We start from the raw sequence: 23271 nt of genomic DNA on the forward strand, positions 1-23271 counted from the left end.
AATGCAAGACTTGCAGCCATGAGATACGTGTCAAAGCTACATGACGGAGCAAATGAACACATTCAAAAGTAGTACTATTTAGCCTGCTCCAGAACCGACTATGCTGCTCCCACCCTAACAAGCCTGACAGACACCCAAAGGCTACTGTAGAGTAATTTCAAAACAATGCCATGACCCATTCTAGGAGCACCTACGTGGACAAGGCTGTGCAACATGAGGCTAGAAACAGACCTGCCATCTCTAGAAGACAGGATTGCAGAGAAATGCATCCACGGTAGCAAAAATGTTTCTCTGACAGACTCTCAACAACAAAAATGAAAGTATGAGAGGAGCTCGCAAAGCCCCGTGTGGTGCAGACCCCAAGCTCCTATGGCAAGGATCATAGCAACAACATAAAGAGCCTGGGAATAGCTGAAGACAACTAAGCCCAGACACAAATCAGGGCGCACAACACATCCCACCGTGAAAGAAAGAGTAGCGACCTTTAGGTACACTAAGGTTCCTAGAGTAAAGGAAGACTGCACAATGGAGGAACCAAGAACTGCGGCCCCGGAAGCAATCACGAGTATAGAAACCACAGGGACGCTGACCTACACTACAGTGATGGTACTGTAGATCCTAGAATTCAGACATCAGGAGCTGCAGTATACAGTACTCCAATAACTTCACGGCCTCCTGGAGAACATCCAGCAATGCCTCCGCCATGCAGACAGAGCTTGTTGCAATACAAGCACTAAAACACTCCATTGAAAATGAAGGAGGACCTATAGTCACTCATACTGACTTGAGATCCTCAATGCAAGCCTTGCAACAAGAAAAGAACAAAAGAAAAAAAGGCTCTACTAACCGATATCAAAGCACTTCTATATCACTTACAATTAAAGAGGCAGACCAGCGACTCAACTGGACTCCGTCACATTGGAATACCACGGAATGAGAAAGCAGATGAGCTAGCCAAAAGCTCCAGATACAGAAGTACAGGTGCACATACAGCCTGCACTGAAACAAAAAATAAAATAGAGCCACAGCTCAAAAGAAATACAAGTGGATAGGGAATAACTACCCCCTCTGCCACATGGTACAAATGTGCCACGGACCTAGTGCCTCCCCCCCTTGACACACACACCAAGGGAGCAGGTTGTATGCATCCAGACTCAGGCTGGGATACAAAGCAAATTGGTTGATGTTAGAAAACAATGAAAGACCCTATGAACATTGACACATCACACCACAACAGGCCCTCCTGCACTACCTACTAGAATGTAAGGAGACAGCACAACCAAGGGCTAACCTTCAACCGGACATCAACTCGTAACACTCCAGGCAGACTGCAGCCACATTGGTAGAAGCAATTATCGTAAACAGAAATCCAGACAATTGCTTGCAACTTACCTCTGAAACCATCATCAAATTCCATCTCATCCCATCACTGTAAGGCCCTATACAGTACACATCATCCCCTGTATTTTTCCATAACACTTTTTTACTACTAAAATATTCCACAGGGTCCCTAGGGAGTAAAGGGTTGGACAACCCCACCTGTAACACTTGTTTCAAAGACCTTACAACCTCTTCAAACTACCATTATCCGTGACATGGACCCCTTCCACTACCATCATCATCCTCCCTCTATTCGCATGACTCTACAACTAAAATCTTTCAAATTTCCTCTTGTTTTACCAACCAACCTTCTGAATTTTACTAGTTACCTACAGGCTGAAAAAGGTAAAGGTCCGTCCCTACAGGAATAGTTGGTTACAACGAACGAAGAATACTGGATTCAAGGAATACTATGTGTGTTCTGACACAAGGCAGGTCCTTTCATGGGTAGTAACCCTTCCCCAATCATATCATATATCCTTGTTTCAGTGCCTTCTCCATCCCCTCAGGTCATCTAGCACTGTATGCCTATTGAAATTGAGATTAATTTCTCCTGGCATGTCTAGGATGATCCTCCGCTTGCCTCTTCCTTCCTCTTTATATGTCCTATAGTTTTCTCAACCCTCTACTGTAATAATGGTCATCTCTTCTGCAACTAATTTCAACATCCTCCTCCATACCTACAAGTCAAATGCTTCGAGGTTTCATTTTCTATCAAAAGCTACCTTAGCCTACGGTATTGCGCTCAACCTCTATATTGCAGTTAACTACTAGTGCTATACTTCTTCCCAAGTAGTAGAAATGACATGGATATTGGTAGTCCCTGTCTTTCAGCAAATCTCACTACCTTCACCTTCAATACTTCTCTCCTCTACTGCATCTTATTTATCATCCTCTGTAAGCAAGCTTACTTTTCCAGTTTGTGATCACTTAGAATCACATAGAGGATTTCATAACTTCTGATGGCCTTTTACCACTTCATAGTTTTATAGGACCAATTAGCAAATAAAGTTTTGAGTTAGCGGTCCTTGTAGTTCTTTAACCCCCTTAGAAAAGGGACTGGCCTCCAAAGGCAGGGGAAACAGTATTTCTTTGTTATTTATGCTGTACTGGATTCCGTGTTCTAGCCTTTCACAGGATGGACAGAACTTCAACCCAAAAAATACATGAAATGAAGAAAATTTCCAAGTTCTTTCAAAAGTAGGAGTTTGGTAACCAGAAAATAAGTTTTAATTGTTTTAAAGGGTCTTGATGTATACCTTGCATACTATGATGACAAAACCAAAAAAATTGTAACAAGCACCTTTATATTTTCAATAAATGGTGATAAGTAAAATGCACCCAACTTCCTGTCAGTGATAAGGCGAGGTAAAACAATAATATCAGATAACCTTTATTGCATAAGTTTTACAAAAATTGTCTTAAAATTAGTAATCGAATAATCAGAAAATTCTTGAAATTCATGGATAGCTAGAGCAAATATATAGAACTATTTACTTTGAAATCAATTCAGGTGAATACTTTAAAAGAATTCTACTTTAAAATTACCACTAAAAAGTGCTTCACAAATATAATAAAATCAGTTTATACCAATCAACTCATAAAATACATACCAATACTTGGCCTCTGGTTTGTCTCCTCATATGTGTACATGTTAAACGCTATCTGGATGAAAGAAAAGCCAAATTATCTTCCTATCCAAAATACTAAAATAGTGTGTACATGAGAAAAAAGAACAGCTCAGATCTCATAATCAATGCACATGTGATCCACTAACCCACAACAAAAACAATTTGGATGTAGTTTAACACAGAATAGTCTGAATTGAGTTATGACCAAAGGCCACCTTGCCAATCGAACTCAACTTAGCTAGAAACAGATCATTCCAACTGGGGCTAAGACATTACCTCCTCCTCAAAGCTATCATTACGAAGCTAACCGGAGTCATTGGCTATGTTCTAAGCCAAGGGATCTCTGTTAATCTGCCCTTCCTCTCGGAAGTTGCCCTGTTAGAGCATTACTCTCTCTTCTCTCAGACCTTCCCAGGGGTGGCGACAAACGGTGCCTGACCCCTTTAGGCAAGCTTGTGCTAAACACTATTCCAGATTGTCTTGATGTAGGACTGACCTTTGCGATAAGTTTTGTCATCAAAGCTTTACTAGTCTAATATAAAAAAGTTTGTGAACCTACACATACCCTGACATTATCTTCAGTTGGTGTCACCACAAAGATCACATCTACCAAAATAGATGCACTGAGTCTGAAAGCAAGAGAAATAAACAGCATTACTTGTTAATTCTTTTTCTTTTTTTACTGTTGAAGGACAATATTAAATCCCTAACAGTTTGGACTTGAATTATACATTCTGATAATTAATTTATACTATATTGAGACTGACAAATTTAGAGATAATTTGTATTTTTCCCTAACTAATACAACCTTTTAGTTAGTTATCTGGATTATCTTTCGGCAAAGCTAGAAAAGCTGGAAGGTAGCCATTAGAATTAAAAGTGTGAGGTGGCAATCCAGGGTAGGCTGGGGGGGGGGGGGGGTAACCCAGCCAACTCTCTCTATTCTCACAGCAGTGAGGTACATCACTTTTGATTGCAGTGAGGACTTCTGGAGGACTGGTGATGGCAGGCCAACTTATATACATAACTCCAGGTTTGTATTAGGGAAAAATACAAATTATCTACAAATTTGTCATTTGTTCCCATACTAACAAACCTGTTATTTATTTGGATGACTTCTCTTAGGTGGGCAGAACTCCTAAGTCTGGCATGGACATTGACCCAGTTTTACCTTGTACATTATATGCCAACACCTCGCTAAACTATACAAAGCGAGTATAATAGCAGCCTGTGTAATTCAGTGTAACAATCACATTACTTGTTGAGCAGCCACCACAGGACCGATAGTGAATGTATCTAGTCTAGTGGACCACGTATTAAGTAATGGGCTGTGAAAGTCTCTTCCACATGGCCCCTTATAGTACTGTACTTACAACACAGAAGTTGCGTTTGAGTGCCAAGATAATTATTATTATTACTAGAAAGCTAAAACCCCAGTTGGAAAAGCAGGATGCTGTAAGCCCAAAGGCTCCAACAGGGAAAATAGCCCAGTGAGGAAAGGAAAAAAGGAAAATAGAATATTCTAAGGAGAGTTAACATTAAAATAAATATCTCCTATATAAACTATAAAAACTTTAAAACAAGAGGAAGAGAAATAAGAAGTGTGTTTGAGTGTACCCTCAAGCAAGAGAACTAACCCAAGACAGTGGAAGACCATGATACAGAGGTTACAGCACTGACCAAGACTAGAGAACAACAGTTTGATTTTAGAGTGTCCTTCTCCTAGAAGAGCTGTTTACCATAGCCAAAGAGTCTCTTCTACCCTTACATGGAGGAAAGTGGACAAAGAACTATTAGTGCAGAAAACACAGAAATGAGAATCGCAATCTATAAGGGCCTTAATCTATGGCCCAGTAACCAACGAATTTTGAGTAAGCAATAGCGAAGAAGGGTCGGCTCTGATTCTGCCAGGATCAGCCAGTTATCCAGACACCTCAGGAGATGGATGCCGTTCCTGTGAGCCCATGATGACACCAGGGGAAACACACTGGTGAAAACATCAAGTCCTGTGGATGAACCGCTTGAGTGACCGTGTCTGGTGTCCCCATTCTGAACTGAGTCTGCTGCACAAACCTGTTCCAAGGAGAGAGATCAATGACTTGTTAGCATCGAGTTACCTTTTCACCAGAAAAATTTGGCTGTAAAAGCCTGGGGACCCATCTGCAACCTCTCTATATGAGTGCCCCTCAGCAGCATGGTCTGGACTTCGGCCCTGAGGGACAGCTCCTTTGCGGATCCCTTTAAATAGAAGCTTGGATGCACTGGATCCCGAGTCAGGGGAGGGAGAGATTGAATGAACGGGACGCGATACCCTAGGGCAATCACTTTGACCGTCTTCAATATTTCGTCGAGAACCCTATCCTTACCCTCCTGGCTGGTAGAGACAGCCAACTAATGGCCCTCATACAAGCAAGGATCTGCCAAAAGGTGTGCTCCGACTCAAGTCTCTATTCCTCAGTGGTAATTCGGACTAGCCACCTTTGGAAGATTCTCAATATTGGAATTCAAGGGGTTGTCAAAAGCCTGGGTAGGTACAGGGATCTCTAGAAGGATCAGTCGTCAAAGCAGGGGTCTCTCTCTGTGTGGAAGAGGAACACATTCCTTCGATGGACAAGAAGGACGTTCCAACTAATAGGAACGACTGCGAACCTATTAGGCGGCTCCTCGATACCCTTTGGAAAGGGTATTGGCCTGCCGCCAGAGGTGAAATTAGAGTCAGAGGCGAAGGTGTTGGTACCCTACTTGCTTGCGTAAATAGTCTATTTGCTCGCGGAAACACGAGATTTGTGCGCATGACCAGGTTTCACACGTCAATGGACGCAATTCATGAGCAGAAGTGCTCGCAACAGGAGCCACACTAGAAGAGGAAGGCCTAACACATTCCTACTGCCGCAGAGAAGAAGCTATGTCTGACGAAGTCGGCAGAGAAGGCCTCTTGAGTAGGAACAACCCTAAGCGTTGGAGAACTCGTCACAGCGGGACACGTTTCCAAGCGTCACACAGGCGAACACATTGCTAATACTCCCCCGGCATTGAAAGGCACTGGAGGTTTACCCGACCCGTCTGAGGGATGGCAATTCTCATGATTAGGTTCGGTACAAGGTCATTTGGGAGGTCAGGTTGAGGGGCTACATAATGGACTGCGGGACCGCCTACCTCTACCTCTAGACGAGGAAAGTCTAGACCTTGGTCGTGAACACGAGTGTCTAGATTTCATTCAAGAACAGCGCGAGTGTCGCAACATCCGGGCTTGTGAACACGACCACCAGCCTCGTGCAAACAGTTCTCGTGATCTACATCTTAGAGATCCAGAACGCGAGCGTCTGGACCTAGGTCTAGACTGTGCTCATGATCGTGAAGAGCGCGATCACGAGACTTCTCCCCAGGAGGAATGACTCCGAGGAAGGCTTTAAGAACAAAGCTCTCATAAGCATGAAGCTCTAGAGCAAGATTGCCTTCCAGAAGATGAGAGGGGAAGTGTCCAGAAGGGAGAGGCAATGGTGATGCTCGTCCTTTCGCACTATTCCCCGAAGATCAATACCTGCAATCAGCAGGTTCCTGTAAGAAACAAGGGTTGGAGGTTACAGGACTAATGAGGACCCATGATGGAGTGAGGTGGTCATCAGCAGGTGGCCATTGGAGAGGCGAAAGAGAACTATCAGATGGAAGATGGACTTCACACAGTTCCAGAACACGAAATGTTTACGGCTCTGGAGTAGAGTCCTCTTCCTAGCACCGCACTGACCAAGACGCAAAAGTTCTTCCATTGAAGGGGGTCCCAAAATACCTAAGGTTGGCCACACCTGCAGAACATCTGAAAGGGAGAATGGCTCCCCTGCAGCTGGAGGTGAAGTTGCTCCTCTAAGGGAAGCAACCCCCCCCCCCCAACCAACCCGGGGTTGTCTGTGCTACTTTATCGTCCTTCAGAAGAATGGGAGCTAGATTTTGAAAGAGACCACCACACTTTCCTCGCCTGAGGGAGAAAGATCGTGCTTGGCCTTTTTCTTCCTACGCCGTCCAAATTTATCCCATGGGGAGGCAGGCCACTCCCTACACTGCGCAGGACGAACCCTGCTCTCAGCAATCCCCTCTGCGGGTCGGTCTACAACGAAGACACGAAGGTACCGCACGCGGCACCCTTGCGGCCTGGACAGGTTCGTATGAAGGTGATCAAAGAGAAAACACTCACACCTGAAAAGAAATATATAAAAGTCCAGTTAGTCTGGAAGAGAGGAAACATCCAATCTCTACAGAGCCAAATAAAAAGTAACGTACCTCACTGCTGTGAGAGCATATATAGAGGTAGTTGGGTAACCCCAGCTACCCCACTCAAGCAGTTAGGCAGGGTTGCCATCTCGCACTTCAAGTCTAATGGCTTCCTTCCAGCTTCGCCAAAAGATAATCCAAATAAACAACGGAAGGTTTGTTAGTATGGGAGCTAAGAGCTTTAGATATTGAGAGAGAAAGGGGAGCCTTCCTACATTAACCTATGGTAACCCACTCCCTCCAACATTTACAAAATACAAAAATATTTTCTCTTCTTCCATTCTAAGAAAATTAATTTACTTTCAACTAGTTCAAAATGGGGATGGATGGTTGGGTTGGAGGGAGGGGGTGTTGGCAGAAGCCTAAGCCTACATGATAATCCAAAATACCCCAGAAATGTAATTGTCATTACCCCTCGCTAGAGAAACATACCTCAAGAAAACTACTGCATTCCACTTTTTCAATTCAACTCCAGAGGAAACATCAGATACCTGAGAGGGGAGGAAAAGAAATTACAATAGGGAAGCAAAAATTAATTCTACATAAAATTTCAAAACGAACCGCTCAGATCTCATAATCAATGCACATGGGGTCCACTTTCCCACAAAAAAACAATTTGGATATAAAATTAACACAGAATAGTCTGAATTGAGTTATGACCTAAGATCACCTTGCCAATTGAACTCAACTTAGCTGGACACAGATCATTCCAACTTTGGCAAAAAACATACCTCTTCCTCAAGGCCACTACTAAGAGGCCAAACAGGTGTCTTGGGCAATATTCGATGCCAAGAGATCTCTGTTAATCTGCCCTTCTTCTCAGAAGTTGCCCTGCTAGAGCATTAATGTCCCTTCTCTCAGACCTTCCCAGGGGTGACCAAAAACAAGGCCTGACCCTTAAAGCAAGCTTGTGCTATATTATTGTCCAAATTGTCCAGATGCAGGTCTGACCTTAGCAATTATTTTGTCATCAACGCTTAACTCAAGAGTTTCAAAATTTACCCACTCACTCACTCACCTATGCAGTCTGACTTGAGCGCTTGCTTACTACTGGCATGGATACACCTTGGGCTTTTCCACGAAGGACCCACGCAACCCTGTTAGGAATATTGATGGAATACCTTATTTCATGCTTTTAATATACTATCTGCTTTTCAAAAGCTACAAAGGTTTATCACCTCCAACACACTAAAGGAGTGCCTGTCTATAAAAGGATTTTTTAAAGAAAAAATCTTATAAACACATTACCATAACTAAATTTACAAAATTGGCTTAGTTGCACATTCAGGAATATGGCAAAGTGAAAAAAAATATTTGCAAAATTAAAAAACGTTAGTAACTGCCCCAAATTCAAAATTCTGATCTTAAAACCCCAACAGTAGTATTTTATAAATTCTATTGTTTCATTGATTCATAAAAAAATTACTCACCTAAGGACAATTGAAGCACCTCCCACTATCTTGCTTTGTAGTCTTCAATGACATCTTAGATACCTTTGCAAAATAGAATAGCATATAAATACACGACAAGATACAAACACGCACTTCTTTCTAAGTCAAAACGAACCGCTCAGATCTCATAATCAATGCACATGTGGTCCACTTCACTACAACAGAACATTCTGGAGACAATCAAACACAGAATAGTCTGAATTGAGTTATGATCAAAGATCACCCTGCCAATTGAACTCAACTTAGCTGGACACAGATCATTCCAACCTAGTCAAGGACCATGCCTCCTTCTCAAGGCAACAATTAAGGAGCCTAACAGAAGTCTTAGACAATGTTTCAAGCTAGGGAATCTCTGTTAATCTGCCCTTCTTCTCAGAAGTTGCCCTGCTAGAGCATAATTGTCCCTTCTCTCAGACCTTCCCAGGGGTGACAACAAACTACATGCCTGACCCCTTAAGGCAAGCTTGTGCTTTAATGTCATCCAAAATGTCATGAAGCAGGACTGACCTTAGCAAAAGTATTTGTCATCAAAGCTCTTGTATCTTAACACCTCTATCTCATGACAGAACAATTTGTAAAGATTTTATTCAAAACTTAATATCTCATAATTCTACTTTTTCCAACCAAAGAAAATATCTGTTGTTAGCACCTATTTCAAATTATTATTTTACAAAATATATAACTTTCAAATACATTATCAAGAAAGAATACATACCTGAATCAGATTAATTTATAAACCTCACAGTTTAGATGGAATTTATATGCACATTCGTAACTGGAGATGTAGAACCTTCAACTATGACCACCTGCAAAATGTTTCCCAACTTTACTACAGTATACAGACGTGAGATTCAAATCGTATAAAACTCAAATTTAATCACCGACTAACTTCATTCACCACAGTACACAAAATAGCCCGAATCAAGTTCAAACTAGTTAGCTCGTAAAAAAAAAAGGGGGGGTCCAGAAGATGATCAAGTTAGGTTATAACTTCAACCTGAGGGTAAAATAAATCCAACGAAAGTACAGTGAACCCTCGCTACTTCGCAGTTCGACCATCGCGGATTCACCACTTCGCGGATTTTTTCCATAACCCATGTATATACAGTAATATATATATATATAATATATATATATATATATATATATATATATATATATATATATATATATATATATATATATATATATAATGTATGCATGTATTTATGTATATATGTAGGTATGTATATGTGTATACATATAAATATATATATATATATCTATATATGTAAAGTAGGAAGATGTGATGTAGTTCTAAGGGAAAAGTATGGGAAATATGTCTGGGTAATAAGCAAAGCTCTACCTCCAGTTTGTTTCTACATTATGATCAGAGATAAATGTAAACAAAACATTGGTTGCCATTTTTTATCGTGCTTTTTAGCATGTTTAGGAAATGCATGATATAAAATCACCTTTAATATTTGTGCCTGTTTTAGTTTAGGGTACTGTAGTACATGTATTAAGTGTTCTGTACATTAAAGGGTAGTTTGTTAACAGTACTACGTACAAGGGAAGGTTTTAAAAGTCTGAATATACATGTTGAATAAATAGGTAAATATGGTGTCACTACTTCGCGGATTTTCACCTATCGCGGCCGCGACTGGAACCTATCTACCGCGATAAACGAGGGTTCACTGTAGTCTTTGGTTATACCATTAGTCAGGGGTTTAAAACTGGGAATTTGCTACATCTGCCCTTCATGATAGTGAACATACTAGACCATCAACACGTCTTCTCTCAAGACTCGATATCTATCTTTAGTCGTGTGGTCTGTAGGAGTCATACCACTACATACATATATTTGTGTACATTGTTTGTGTTATTCACAAAATTGTTATTGAAGTATTTCATTTACTTCCTTTCCTCACTAAGGTATATTTACTTGTGTTGTACCTTAACTAGTAATATATAAAGGATATACTTTAGTGTTATTTAATATATAATCCCATCTTAAGCACAATTTATCAAAGCTGAAGAAAAGCCATAGATAGAAACTAAAACATCCAGCTTATGACAGTTCCCATTATGCTATATTTCATTCTTAAACCCATCACAAGCCCCAAAAAAAGGTCACATTACATACAAACATTCAAGAAGTTGGGATTTAACCATATTCTCCGATTATGAGCAAGGCACAACAATTACTGGTACATCAATAAAACTATTAATGCTAAAAATGAAAATAAGATTATTTGACATACAATAAAACTAAATTATTAGTCGTGTGTCTCATGGGACGCTAAAAGTTAACAAATCTTGACATTCATCATAAAAACGGAGCACTCTTACCTCTGTACCAAGAAATTTCCAAATGAAATTTTTCACTGCAGTTCCTTTTCTCTGATGCATCACCACCACTAAAACAAAACAAAAAAAATTATTGGCTTCAATAAAACCTTGGAAGTAAATCAACCAGCATAATGATCTAACCTCAGTTGGTAGTGCATGTTTGTATAATCATAACAATCATTGGTATGTTTACTTCATCATTTGATTCATCTGGTTTAAGGCCTGATACTGAAAAATTAATAAAACTACAAAAATTGTCAGTTCTTTAAATGCAAGTCAAAATAATATCCACAAAATATTAAGTAAAAAAAATATCCCAAATGTCAATAACCTCCATAACAAATTTAAGTCTGAGCACTTAACTTTTTCAGTCACTAAAGCAAACCACTTTCAATCACTAAAAGCCCAACCTTTGCATTGGCTAAGATTTACAAAAAAAAATTTCAGCACAAACATTACTAGTCTAGATTAGAGAAAAAAAAAACTTACCGCTGAAACACTTCCCGTTCTTTTAGGAATATCTACCCACCCCCCCAAGCAGCCCAATAACTTCCACACTTCGTATAGCTCAATAACTTTTCCCTTTGCGTGCCTTAACTTCCTTCTCTTCAGCTATAAATTCTCATTTTCTTATTATATTAAACAAATTTACAATTTGGAAATAAATTTTGAACCAGGGGGCTGAAGAGAGCATAAGTTACTGGACATAAAAAATTTCAAAAGGGCTAAAAAAGGTTCTTCCATATTTATAAGATGAATAATAAAGCACTCTTACCTTTATACTAAGATGATCTCTCTAAATAGAACATTTCACAGTGCCTCCTTTGATCTGATGCATCACCAACACTGCAAAAAAGGAGGATTCCAAGCTTTAATAATAAATCTTTAAAGTAGATCTATCAGACCAATTATTTTCCCTCAGTTGGTAGTGCATGTTATCTAATCACGACATCATTACTTTTTTACTTCATCATTTGATTCTTGTAATAAGGCTTATACTGAGCCCAAGTCAAAATACCATCCTGCAAAATCTTGAAGCATATAAATATCTCTAATTTCTACCCTTAATATTACTTTAGGTCTATGCATATGTTTATTTACAAAAGCCACCCTCCAGACTCCTTGTTCTTTTCCCTAAGCAATTACCACCCTTCATAGTGTATAGCTCAATTTCCAACGCAAAGACAGGCCCAAAACTTCACCCCTCCATACAGCTCAATATAGTATAACTATATGAAGCTCAGTAAGTTTCCCTTTTGTGTACACCAATAACTACCTGCTGGGCAATATATATTTTAACATTTAATTTTCTATATAATAAAAACTACCATATTGGACTTAAAACTTTGCTCCAAAGGGCTGAAGGGAGTAAACTTTACTGGACATACACCACCTCACATTTCAAAAGGGCTAAAAACTACTCTATGATAGAATAAAGCACCCTTACCTCAATATAAACATCTTTCCACTCAAAATAAAACATCTCAGTGCTTCCTTTGATCTCATGCATAACAATTTCAAGCTTTATTAATAAAACTTTAAAGTAGATCAGACCAATTATTTCCCCTAGTTGGTAGGGTAGTGCATGTCATCTAATCACGACGTCATTGCTCTTTTACTTCATCAATTGATTATTGTAATAAAGGCTGACATTGAGCTATTATCTTTATAAAACTGAACTAATTTTGCAATGACAACCCAAGTTGAAATATCCTGGAAAATCTTAAGCATATAAATATATCTAATTTTTAACCTTAACAACTTTAGGTGTCTGCATAATCCTTTATATTACTAATGCCCCTCCAACCTCCCTGTTCTTTTCCTCAAACAACTTCCATCCATCATAATGTATAGCTCAATTCTCAACCAGCCCAATAACTTCATCCCTTTATACAGCTCAATAACTTCCATCCTTCGTACAGCACAATAACGTTATACGAAGCTCTGTAAGTTTCCTTGTCTGTATTTCAGTAAGTTCCTCCCTGGCTAAATATTTTCACATTTCATGAATACTCTGCTAATTAAATACTATCATATTGGACAGAAATTTCACACGAGGGCTGAAGAGAGTACATATTACTGGGCGCACAACACGTCACATTTCAAATTGGCCACAAACTATTCAATATTTATGAGTTCGAATAAAACACCCTTACCTTTATATCATCATCACCTCATTCAATTAAAGGTTCCCAATGTTTCCTGTATTCTGATGCATCACCAACACTGAAAAAAAAAAAAAAAAAAAATGGCTATAATAAAACCCATGAAAGTAAATCATCAGTACAATTATCTAGCCTCAGTTGGTAGTGCATGTTATCTAATCACAAGAATCATTGCCGTGTTTACTTCATCATAATTTTCCTAGGATCATAGCTTATATTGACCTAATATAAGTGAACTTAATATTGCAACATTGTAATCCTTCCAAGTTCGAAACTCAAACCACAAGATATAAAATTACCGCTCAATCACTAAGACGACAATTATTGTAATCCTGAATAATTTCCAGACGTAAAATATGTCGTACAGTAAAATCCTTGAATTTACTGCATATAAATGTTTTAATTATAATTAACCTTACCTCCACAAACGCGGCTTCTCATCCCTTGATTCTTTTGAAGTGCTTCCGTTGAGGTGATGCAGCATAACACTGCAAAATAAAGAAATTTTACTTTAGGAACATCCTTGGAACTGAATTTATAGAATAAATTATCTAGCCTCAGTTTTTAGTGCATGTTATCTTATCACGAGAATCATTGCCGTGTTTACTTCATCATAAATTCTTTAGGATCATAGCTTATATTCAATTAAGTGGACTCAATAGTGCAACAATGTAATCCTTCCAAGTCCTAAACTCAAACCACAAGATATAAATTTACCACTAAAGCACTTTTTCAACTTTTACATAAGACCAACACAAGAAAATAACTAAAAACACAACTATTGTCACTAGGAATAATTTAAACGTAAAATGTCATTCTTAACACTTAAATTTACTACAAAATGTTTTTATTATAACTTACCTCTCCAAAAGCTTCTTCTCTTTCCTCATATCTTTTGAAGTGCTTCCTTTGGGGTGCTGCAGCATTAACACTGCAAAATAAAAAAATTTTACTGTAAGAACATCCTTGGAACTCAATTTATAAAATAAATTATCTAGCCTCAGTTGGTAGTGCATGTTATCTAATCACGAGAATCATTGCCGTGTTTACTTCATCATAATTTTCCTAGGATCATAGCTTATATTGACCTAATATAAGTGAACTTAATATTGCAACATTGTAATCCTTCCAAGTTCGAAACTCAAACCACAAGATATAAAATTACCGCTCAATCACTAAGACGACAATTATTGTAATCCTGAATAATTTCCAGACGTAAAATATGTCGTACAGTAAAATCCTTGAATTTACTGCATATAAATGTTTTAATTATAATTAACCTTACCTCCACAAACGCGGCTTCTCATCCCTTGATTCTTTTGAAGTGCTTCCGTTGAGGTGATGCAGCATAACACTGCAAAATAAAGAAATTTTACTTTAGGAACATCCTTGGAACTGAATTTATAGAATAAATTATCTAGCCTCAGTTGGTAGTGCATGTTATCTAATCACGAGAATCATTGCCGTGTTTACTTCATCATAAATTCTTTAGGATCATAGCTTATATCTAAAATAAGTGGACTCAATAGTGCAACAATGTAATCCTTCCAAGTCCTATACTCAAACCACGATATAAATTTACCACTAAATCACTTACCAACACAAGAAAATATAACTAAAAACACATTTATTGTCATTAGGAATAATTTACACACAAAATGTCATTCTTAATCCTTAAATTTACTACATAAAATGTTTTAATTATAACTAACTTACCTCTCCAAAAGCTTCTTCTCTTTCCTCATATCTTTTGAAGTGCTTCCTTTGGGGTGATGCAGCATTAACACTGCAAAATAAAGAAATTTTACTTTAGGAACATCCTTGTAACTGTATTTATAAATAAATTATCTAGCCTCAGATTTTAGTGCATGTTATCTTATCACGAGAATCATTGCCGTGTTTACTTCATCATAAATTCTTTAGGATCATAGCTTATATTCAATTAAGTGGACTCAATAGTGCAACAATGTAATCCTTCCAAGTCCTAAACTCAAACCACAAGATATAAATTTACCACTAAAGCACTTTTTCAACTTCTACATAAGACCAACACAAGAAAATAACTAAAAACACAACTATTGTCACTAGGAATAATTTAAACGTAAAATGTCATTCATAACACTTAAATTTACTACAAAATGTTTTAATTATAACTTACCTCTCCAAAAGCTTCTTCTCTTTCCTCATATCTTTTGAAGTGCTTCCTTTGGGGTGCTGCAGCATTAACACTGCAAAATAAAGAAATTTTACTGTAAGAACATCCTTGGAACTCCATTTATAAAATAAATTATCTAGCCTCAGTTTTTAGTGCATGTTATCTAATCACGAGAATCATTGCCGTGTTTACTTCATCATAAATCATTTAGGACCATAACTTATACTGACTTAAAACAAGTGAACTCAATACTGCAACTGTAACCCTTAAAACAAGTGAACTCAATACTGCAACTGTAACCCTTCCAAATTCTGAGCTCACACCACACGAAATATATTCACCCCTAAAGCACTTATTCAAGCTTCACAAGATAATATAACTAAAAACATTATCACTGTAATGATGAATAATTTTCGGATGTAAAACAGATTGTTAAAATCCTTAAATTTACTCCTTAAAATATTTTAATCAACCTTACCTCTACATATGCTGCTTCTCTCTTCGAATCTTGAAGTGCTTCCTTTGAGGTTGAGGTGATGCAGCATCAACACTGGAGGGAGGAAAAAGAAAAAAAAATTACTTCAAGAACATCCTTAGAAGTGAATTTCTAAAATAAATTATCTAGTCTCAGTTGGTAGTGCATGTTATCTAATCATGACATCATTGCCGTGTTTACTTCATCATTGGAATCGACTAAGAGGCGGCTACTAAACACTAGAGTTTTCCTAGATTTCATGTTAAAAAATTCTGCATAAACACCACTAAGCACACCATAAATACTTTCTCATTCGACCAATAAAACAGTCCAGGTATTAACACATTATCCAACCTTAAAGAATAAAATCACAACAAAAAAATGTTTCACCTAACTTATTTGGGTAAAAGACTTGATGGCAAGAATTTTAATCACTTTCTTTCCATGCTATATAAATTGACATGTACATGTAAAAATTCAAACAAAAAAAATTGAATAGATAAGTTATTTAGGATTAACAGGATCCAAAAGGTCAAACCTTAAAACTTGCTCTATAAAAAAAGAACCCTTACCTATACGTCAAAATTTTCTTCCCAAATGAAATCTCGCATTGCTTCCTCTGATTTGCCGCATCACACTGCAAAAAAAAAAAAAAAAATCAAAAGGTAAGTTTCAATAAAACCCTTAAAAATCAATAAGACCAATTACTTAGCCTCAGTTGGTAGTGCATGTTATTTAATCATAACAGTCATTGCCGTGTTTACTTTCATCATTCAATTCACTAAAGATCTTGGCCCCTATTGGTAATGCAATAAAAAATACTCTGCTAATCCAACAAATGATTAACATTCACAATCAAGCCATTAATCATTCCAATTTCTAAAAACCACACACCAAAGGATTACATTTTATCACTAGGGCCAAGAGGCCTGTTTCACAATTTGCATAAATAATTATTAAAAACCATGATCATAAAAAGCTGAAATTGTTTCCATTAATACAAATTTAAATAATTGTGTAAAAAAAAAAAGTTTAAAATTGTAAAATTTTACTACATAAAATTAAGTATCTTTACCTTCAAAAATACATTTTCTTTTCAAATCTTTTGAGCAATGCTTCCTTTGATCAGTTGTAGCATCAACACTGCAATAAAAAGAAATTTTGCATCAATTACATCCTTACATCTATATTAATCAGCATAATTATTTAGCCTCAGTTGGTAGTGCATGTTATTTAATCATGACATCATTCCTTATTTACTTCATCACTTAATGCATCTAGTATCATGTATCATGACATTTACCATTAATTCAAAATTTTGCATTGGTCCAAATCAAACTCAAAATGTCCAGCAAAAAAACAAAATAAGCAAGCTAGTATCAGAATTTTTCATAACTTGGAGGTAAACATTTTTTTCAATTGCTAAATGCAAAACTCCTAGGACATGTACATTAACAAGACAAACCCTGTAAGTTTTACAAAATCTCTCACAAAAACTAGAATCATATTGCAAAGCCACACAAAATCCCCGCTTCGTATAACTTCAAGACATTTGCATAACTATTTCCATTCTTACACCTAAATAGCATTCCCCATTCTCATACCTAATAAATTCCACCCTTCATATAGCTACAAAAAATTCCACAACTCATACAGCTGAATAACTTTCATCACCTTTATAGGCTTTAATAACTTCCACACCCTTTGTGCAGCTGAATATCTTCCCCTTTAAGTAAGTAATTTCTAATTTTCTAAATATTTCATAATCAAATAAAACAAAATGGCAACTAGACGTGAAATACATCAAATGAGGCTGAAGGGGTATGGGATTCAAAATGGCAAATTCTTCAATATTCACCAGATATAAAGCTCCCTCATCTCTTGCATCCACAGCCTTTTTTTATATGAAAGCTTTTCAATGCTTCCTTTCTCCTGTTGCATTACCCAAACAATAATTTTTCACTTGAATAAAAAACTTGAAATAATTATTCAAAACAATTATTCATTCTCAGTTGGTAGTGCACATTTAATCATAACTATTTACTTCATCACTCGAACCATTTACAATGGTATCAAAGTTGCTTTTGATCTAATAATCATCTGGTGATTCCAGTCATGACAAGTTGCTGTCAGGTTCAGCAATTGCAAACTTTTCTTTATGGTCTTGTGTCTACCTACCAGTAGTTACATTTAAAGTTTGCCTTTTTTAAATAAATCAAAATATCCCACAAATACTCAATTAAGCTTTTCCGGTTCATGATCCTGTGAGCATCTACTCAGATGATAATGGAACAGAAAACACTCCCTTTAACTGTACCATAACTAATAACTTTCCCCTTCATATAACTGAATAACAACCCTTTGCAGAGCTGAATGCCTCTCCCCTTGATAGAACTGAATAACTTTCCCCTTTGTATAGATGTTAGATTTATAACGACCATTTGTATAGGTAAAACTTTTCCCCATTGTAAAGATTAATATATTTCCCCTTTAGTATGCTTGAACACACACCATCTGCATATATGCTCAAATAATAAATTATGAAAATACTGGACATAAAATAACTAACAAGATAAATAAAGCACACTTACCTCCCATAACAAGATCTTTTCTTTCAAAATGAAAAATTTCAAGTCCTTCCTGTGATGTATCACCACAACTGCAAAAGAAATTATGATATCAGATTCAATAAAAATCTTATCAGTAAATCAATCAGAACTATTATTTATCTTCAGCTGGTAGTGCATGTAGTCTAATCACAACATCATTGCCGTATTTATTTGATCAACCTAAACAGTTTTGCAAAGATTTACATTAAAGTTGAACCACACCCTCCAAAAAACCAATAACAGCATGCATACAAGTATCACAAATTTACATAACCTTCATAAGCATTTGAAACCTATACACAAACCTTTCCAATGCTTAGCCCACCCATCCCCAAACCGTCCTACATGTATATGTATACGCTTCTAGTAATTACATATAACATAAAACTAACCAATCTTGTTAGTGCACTATTTTCTAAATACAGGCACACACTGAACAAGGAAGACGAGAAACATGTGTCATCCCATCTGAACTATTTCCACAAACTCTTAAGTGGTCGAGCTATCTAAAGATGAATTATACTATCCTTCCTTTCATATGCCGTATAATATGAAAGCATAATAACAGCATAAATAGGAAGTACATACAATAAACATGTCACATGTTCTTGTAAGTGCATTCCTTCAAGTCATGCCAAAGTTTCAAGAGTAAATCCATCCGATTCTTATAATCAAAGGCAAAGGAATCTTATTCTATTTACGTTTAGTTTGTTTTATTCATTTAAGAATGAAAAAAATAATACGTTACAAGTGTGCGTACAATTATAAAATTTCCGAACTCAGAAAAATTGTCTGATGTAGTGATTTATAGATAGTTGACCAGACAATTAGGCGTTAAAAATATGCTCAAACAACACTAATTAGTTAAATGATTATCTTGTACTTGGGTTTTATCAGGAATATTTCAATAAAAAATCAACTATTCAACATTACCCCACAAGAATTGCAGTTGAATTAGAAAAAAAAAATTGCCTTTACTACATCTTTTATAATGTTACCCTAAGAGAATTCCTAGAGTATAAGTTGGGGCATTACAACAAATTATCTATACCTTAATGAGTTATACCCTATCCTTACATTACAAATTACCTGTACCAAGCCGAGAACAACAAATTATCTATACCTTAAGTACAGTATTACAACAAATTACCTGTAACCTTCCGAGTTGAGAATTGCAAATTACCTGTAACCTACCAAGTTGAGATCCCAACAAAATACCTTAACGTACAGAGTTAAGAATAACAATAAAAAAATATTTACTACGGAGTATTAAAAGAAATTACCTTCACAATACTGTAACTTGCCTAATGAACTTAACTTCACTGGACATCAAAAAGTCTTGAATCAAGCTAATAAAAAATTCAAGTCTAACCTTGGCAGAATTATCATAACAATTGACATAGGCAATGATCCTTAACAGATGAAGTAAAGAAATGGATGATTAATATAAACCAATATAAAAAAAAATACTTGGGTACACTTAACATCAATATTGTATTAAATGAATGTGAAGTTGGTAATACTATATAAATTTTAAAGAACTACACTGGATGATATTGTTTTGCTATGCAATCTCATTAATGGTGTGATCACAAATTATTCTTTTGCTTTGGTATGCAATCTATTTTTAAAAGGTTAAACAAATACAAGAATAATAGCACATCTAATGGTTCTTGTATGGCAGTGCACACTCTGTGTGCTGGCAAGCGGTAATGTTGAGTTGTGCATACTAACAATGATTATTATTTTAGATAATTTTTCCTGGTATATATATTTTTTTGGAAAATCCAATGGTCCTTGCTTCGCTTTGAAGTTAAGTGAGATCACTAATATCAGGCGAGATCAAATGCCTAAAGCATGAGAGATTGTATACCAAAACAGCAACCACTGGATTTGTTTTCATTGCAATTCAATCGTGTAGTAAAAGTTCTAGGTAACCATCGAATATCACTTACCTCTTCTCAACACAAACTGCAAATTCTAACTTCGACATATCTTCTGTAATCCCACACTTCTGCAAATGAATCACAAAGGTATAAAAATCAGTTCTACGGAAGTTACACTTTAAAAATAAAAGGATTTCACTTATTTCCACAAGTTTACTTATATCTTCCCTACTGAGCTCAACCTCAATGAGACATTAGGAAAGAGGTCTTGAAGGAGCTATGGAGGGACGAGCTTTATTCTCCTTCCCTTGCACCATCCTAACTGTCACCAGACATCTCACCTAGTCATGAGACAAGATGAGGCATCTTCTAGTAGGACACATTTGTGCAGGAAGGGAATTGATGGCCACTTAAAACCTAAATTATCTGAAATTCCCATTTACACTGACTAAAAATATTCAGATATAATTGTCAAATAGCCTTCACAAGATATACGATGTCACCATTAAAAAGCAGAATACAATTTTTTACTGTTAAGAGTATATGCTGTGATTACTTTCATGTTAGGCGACAAGAGAATTTATGAAATAACTTTGTAACTTGCTTAACTAAAAAACTTAATACTCACTAATACTAACAAAACTTCAACACAACCTGTGGTGTGATTAATTTCTCAAAAAAATTAAGCTAAACAAGACTATATGACAAAGAAAATACTACACATCAATTACACAATTTACAACTACTTTCTATGGTAAAATAATCCAAACTTTTCCTTGTTGGTAAAACAATGCTTGAAAATTCTACACCCCAAGGAAAGTACTTACCACATAAAGAGAAAGATCAGTTTCTTGATGGGACCAGACAAAGTAACTCTGAAATTAGACATTTAATTGATTTAGATTTCCGTAACATTACTTTCATTATTCATCATATATTTTAACAATGTATCTTCCCTACTGAGCTCAACCTCAATGAGACATTAGGAAAGAGGTCTTGAAGGAGCTATGGAGGGACGAACATTATTCTCCTTCCCTCGCACCATCCTAACTGTCACCAGACATCTCGCCTAGTCATGAGAAAAGACGAGACATCTTCTAGTAGGACACATTTATGCAGGAAGGGAATTGACACCTTAAAACCTAAACCACCTAAAATTCCTACTTGCACTGACTACAAAATTCTACACCCTGAGTTAAAATCTGAGATTTACTTACAAATGGTATCCTTTAAATATAAGCCTTTGGCAAACAAATGGAATCTAATCAGATTTTTATTGTTCCAATGATATTACTTTCATGTTAAGCCAAAATATATCTAAATTATGGTAAACCGCATTCTAAATTTACTAGTGCAAGTTTCAAGTCAATCTTTCCTTACATAAGGAGTTGTGGGAATTTTTTCAAGAATTTAAAGACTATACTGCAAACCGACAACCTATCATACAGTATTGGTAAATTACCATAATTCAAAATCCAGTTTTACTGATAATTCATAAAGGAGCATTATTTTCACAATCTCACTATGCTATTAAATTTATAAAATAATGAACATTAATTAGCAATAGAACTTGACATCTTGACATTTTTTCCTAACTAGTGAACCAGGGACTGAAACTAACTGTAGTGTATATAAATGTATTAACTGTTTCTTCAAAGAAAAATTTAACCCTTTGTCATTTGTCATATGATGGCATTACAAAATAATGCTAAAGATACTAAACAGTTTGCATGCAATCCTTGAAAACTAAAGTTAGGAACTCTATTTCCAATTCGTCATTAGGTCAGCCGAGGCTAAATTGAATAATTGTACTCTACACTTAATAACAGATATACACTTATCCATGCAAGCACCAACTCAACTACCATAATCTTACTAAAATTTACACCAAGTAAAATACTTACCACATATAGAGAAACTTCTATTTCTTGATGGTACCAAAGTAACTCTGAAAGTAAAGACATTCCATTAAACTTTAATACTAAAAAAAAACTTTCATTATTCATATATTTTCACTATGTATCTTCTCTACTGAGCTCAACCTCAATGAGACATTAGGAAAGAGGTCTTGAAGGAGCTATGGAGGGACGAACGTTATTCTCCTTCCCTTGCACCATCCTAACTCACCAGACATCTCACCTAATCATGAGACAAGATGAGGCATCTTCTAGTAGGACACATTTATGCAGGAAGGGAATTTAAATTTCCATTTATAGACCAAGATCATCAAATAGCTTCATCATCAAATAGCTTCATGTTAAGCCTTATTATACTGACATTTACCATTACAATGAAACAGCAAACTACAAAGCTTAGTTTTCTAATGCAACTTGATACTATATAAACCTGTGTATGAAACATTCAATAAAACGAGTCACTCACCCACTTTCTTCGCTGGAACCATTGTAGTGTTTTCCTCCCTCCTTCAGCATTCTTGTTACACTAGGACAACAAAAGCATTGGATTAACTATTTAATATTGCTATATGTTGAGGTTTATTCACTTGTTTCAAAAATTATTTCCAGTAACTCAAAAGAATACTTACCATGCATGGTGGGAAATTTGGTCTTTAGTGGCAAAATTATTTCTACTTACAACTAATGGCCCTTGGGTCTCAATACAAATTAATTAACCCTTTTACCCCCAGGCTATTTGGAAATCTCCAACCCTTAACCCCCAGGTTATTTTTTTCCCAGCACATTTTGCAGTATTTTTTTTTTAAATTGCTCTAATAGCCTCAATTTTTGCCAGAGAGGTTAGGTTGGTCTCTGAATTTTCTCAAAAAATTATCAAAAATATATAAAAAAAATTTATAGCATTTTTTAGCAAGGACGTACCGGTACGTCCATGGGGGTAAAGGGATGGCTTTTGTGAAACGCACCAGTACGTCCTTTGGGGGTAAAAGGGTTAACACATTGACTA

General features: G+C 36.4%; 1 protein-coding gene across 15 annotated transcripts; it reads right to left on the minus strand.

The window, feature by feature from the left end:
• Positions 1 to 2760: 2760 nt before the first annotated feature.
• LOC137656914 (uncharacterized) lies at positions 2761 to 23241 on the minus strand. 15 transcript variants are annotated; one of them, XM_068391304.1, is made up of 16 exons: positions 18446 to 18497; positions 16930 to 16997; positions 15858 to 15929; positions 15383 to 15452; positions 14510 to 14578; positions 14086 to 14155; positions 13644 to 13712; positions 13216 to 13285; positions 11835 to 11905; positions 11060 to 11127; positions 9444 to 9534; positions 8708 to 8770; positions 8296 to 8374; positions 7710 to 7768; positions 3577 to 3640; positions 2761 to 3045 (listed from the first exon to the last, which is right to left on the minus strand). In XM_068391304.1, the coding sequence occupies exons 3-7, from the start codon at positions 15922 to 15924 to the stop codon at positions 13662 to 13664; spliced, it is 327 nt and encodes a 108-aa protein (XP_068247405.1). In that variant the 5' UTR covers positions 15925 to 15929; positions 16930 to 16997; positions 18446 to 18497; the 3' UTR covers positions 2761 to 3045; positions 3577 to 3640; positions 7710 to 7768; positions 8296 to 8374; positions 8708 to 8770; positions 9444 to 9534; positions 11060 to 11127; positions 11835 to 11905; positions 13216 to 13285; positions 13644 to 13661. The 15 variants fall into 15 exon arrangements, with proteins under 15 accessions (XP_068247405.1, XP_068247391.1, XP_068247390.1 ...); XM_068391290.1 differs by lacking the exon at positions 15383 to 15452 and adding an exon at positions 14941 to 15010 and having other exon boundaries at positions 18446 to 18486; XM_068391289.1 differs by lacking the exons at positions 15383 to 15452; positions 18446 to 18497 and adding exons at positions 14941 to 15010; positions 16427 to 16491.
• Positions 23242 to 23271: the final 30 nt, after the last annotated feature.

The sequence above is a fragment of the Palaemon carinicauda genome, chromosome 1, assembly GCF_036898095.1.
Source record: "Palaemon carinicauda isolate YSFRI2023 chromosome 1, ASM3689809v2, whole genome shotgun sequence".
NCBI lineage: Eukaryota > Metazoa > Arthropoda > Malacostraca > Decapoda > Palaemonidae > Palaemon > Palaemon carinicauda.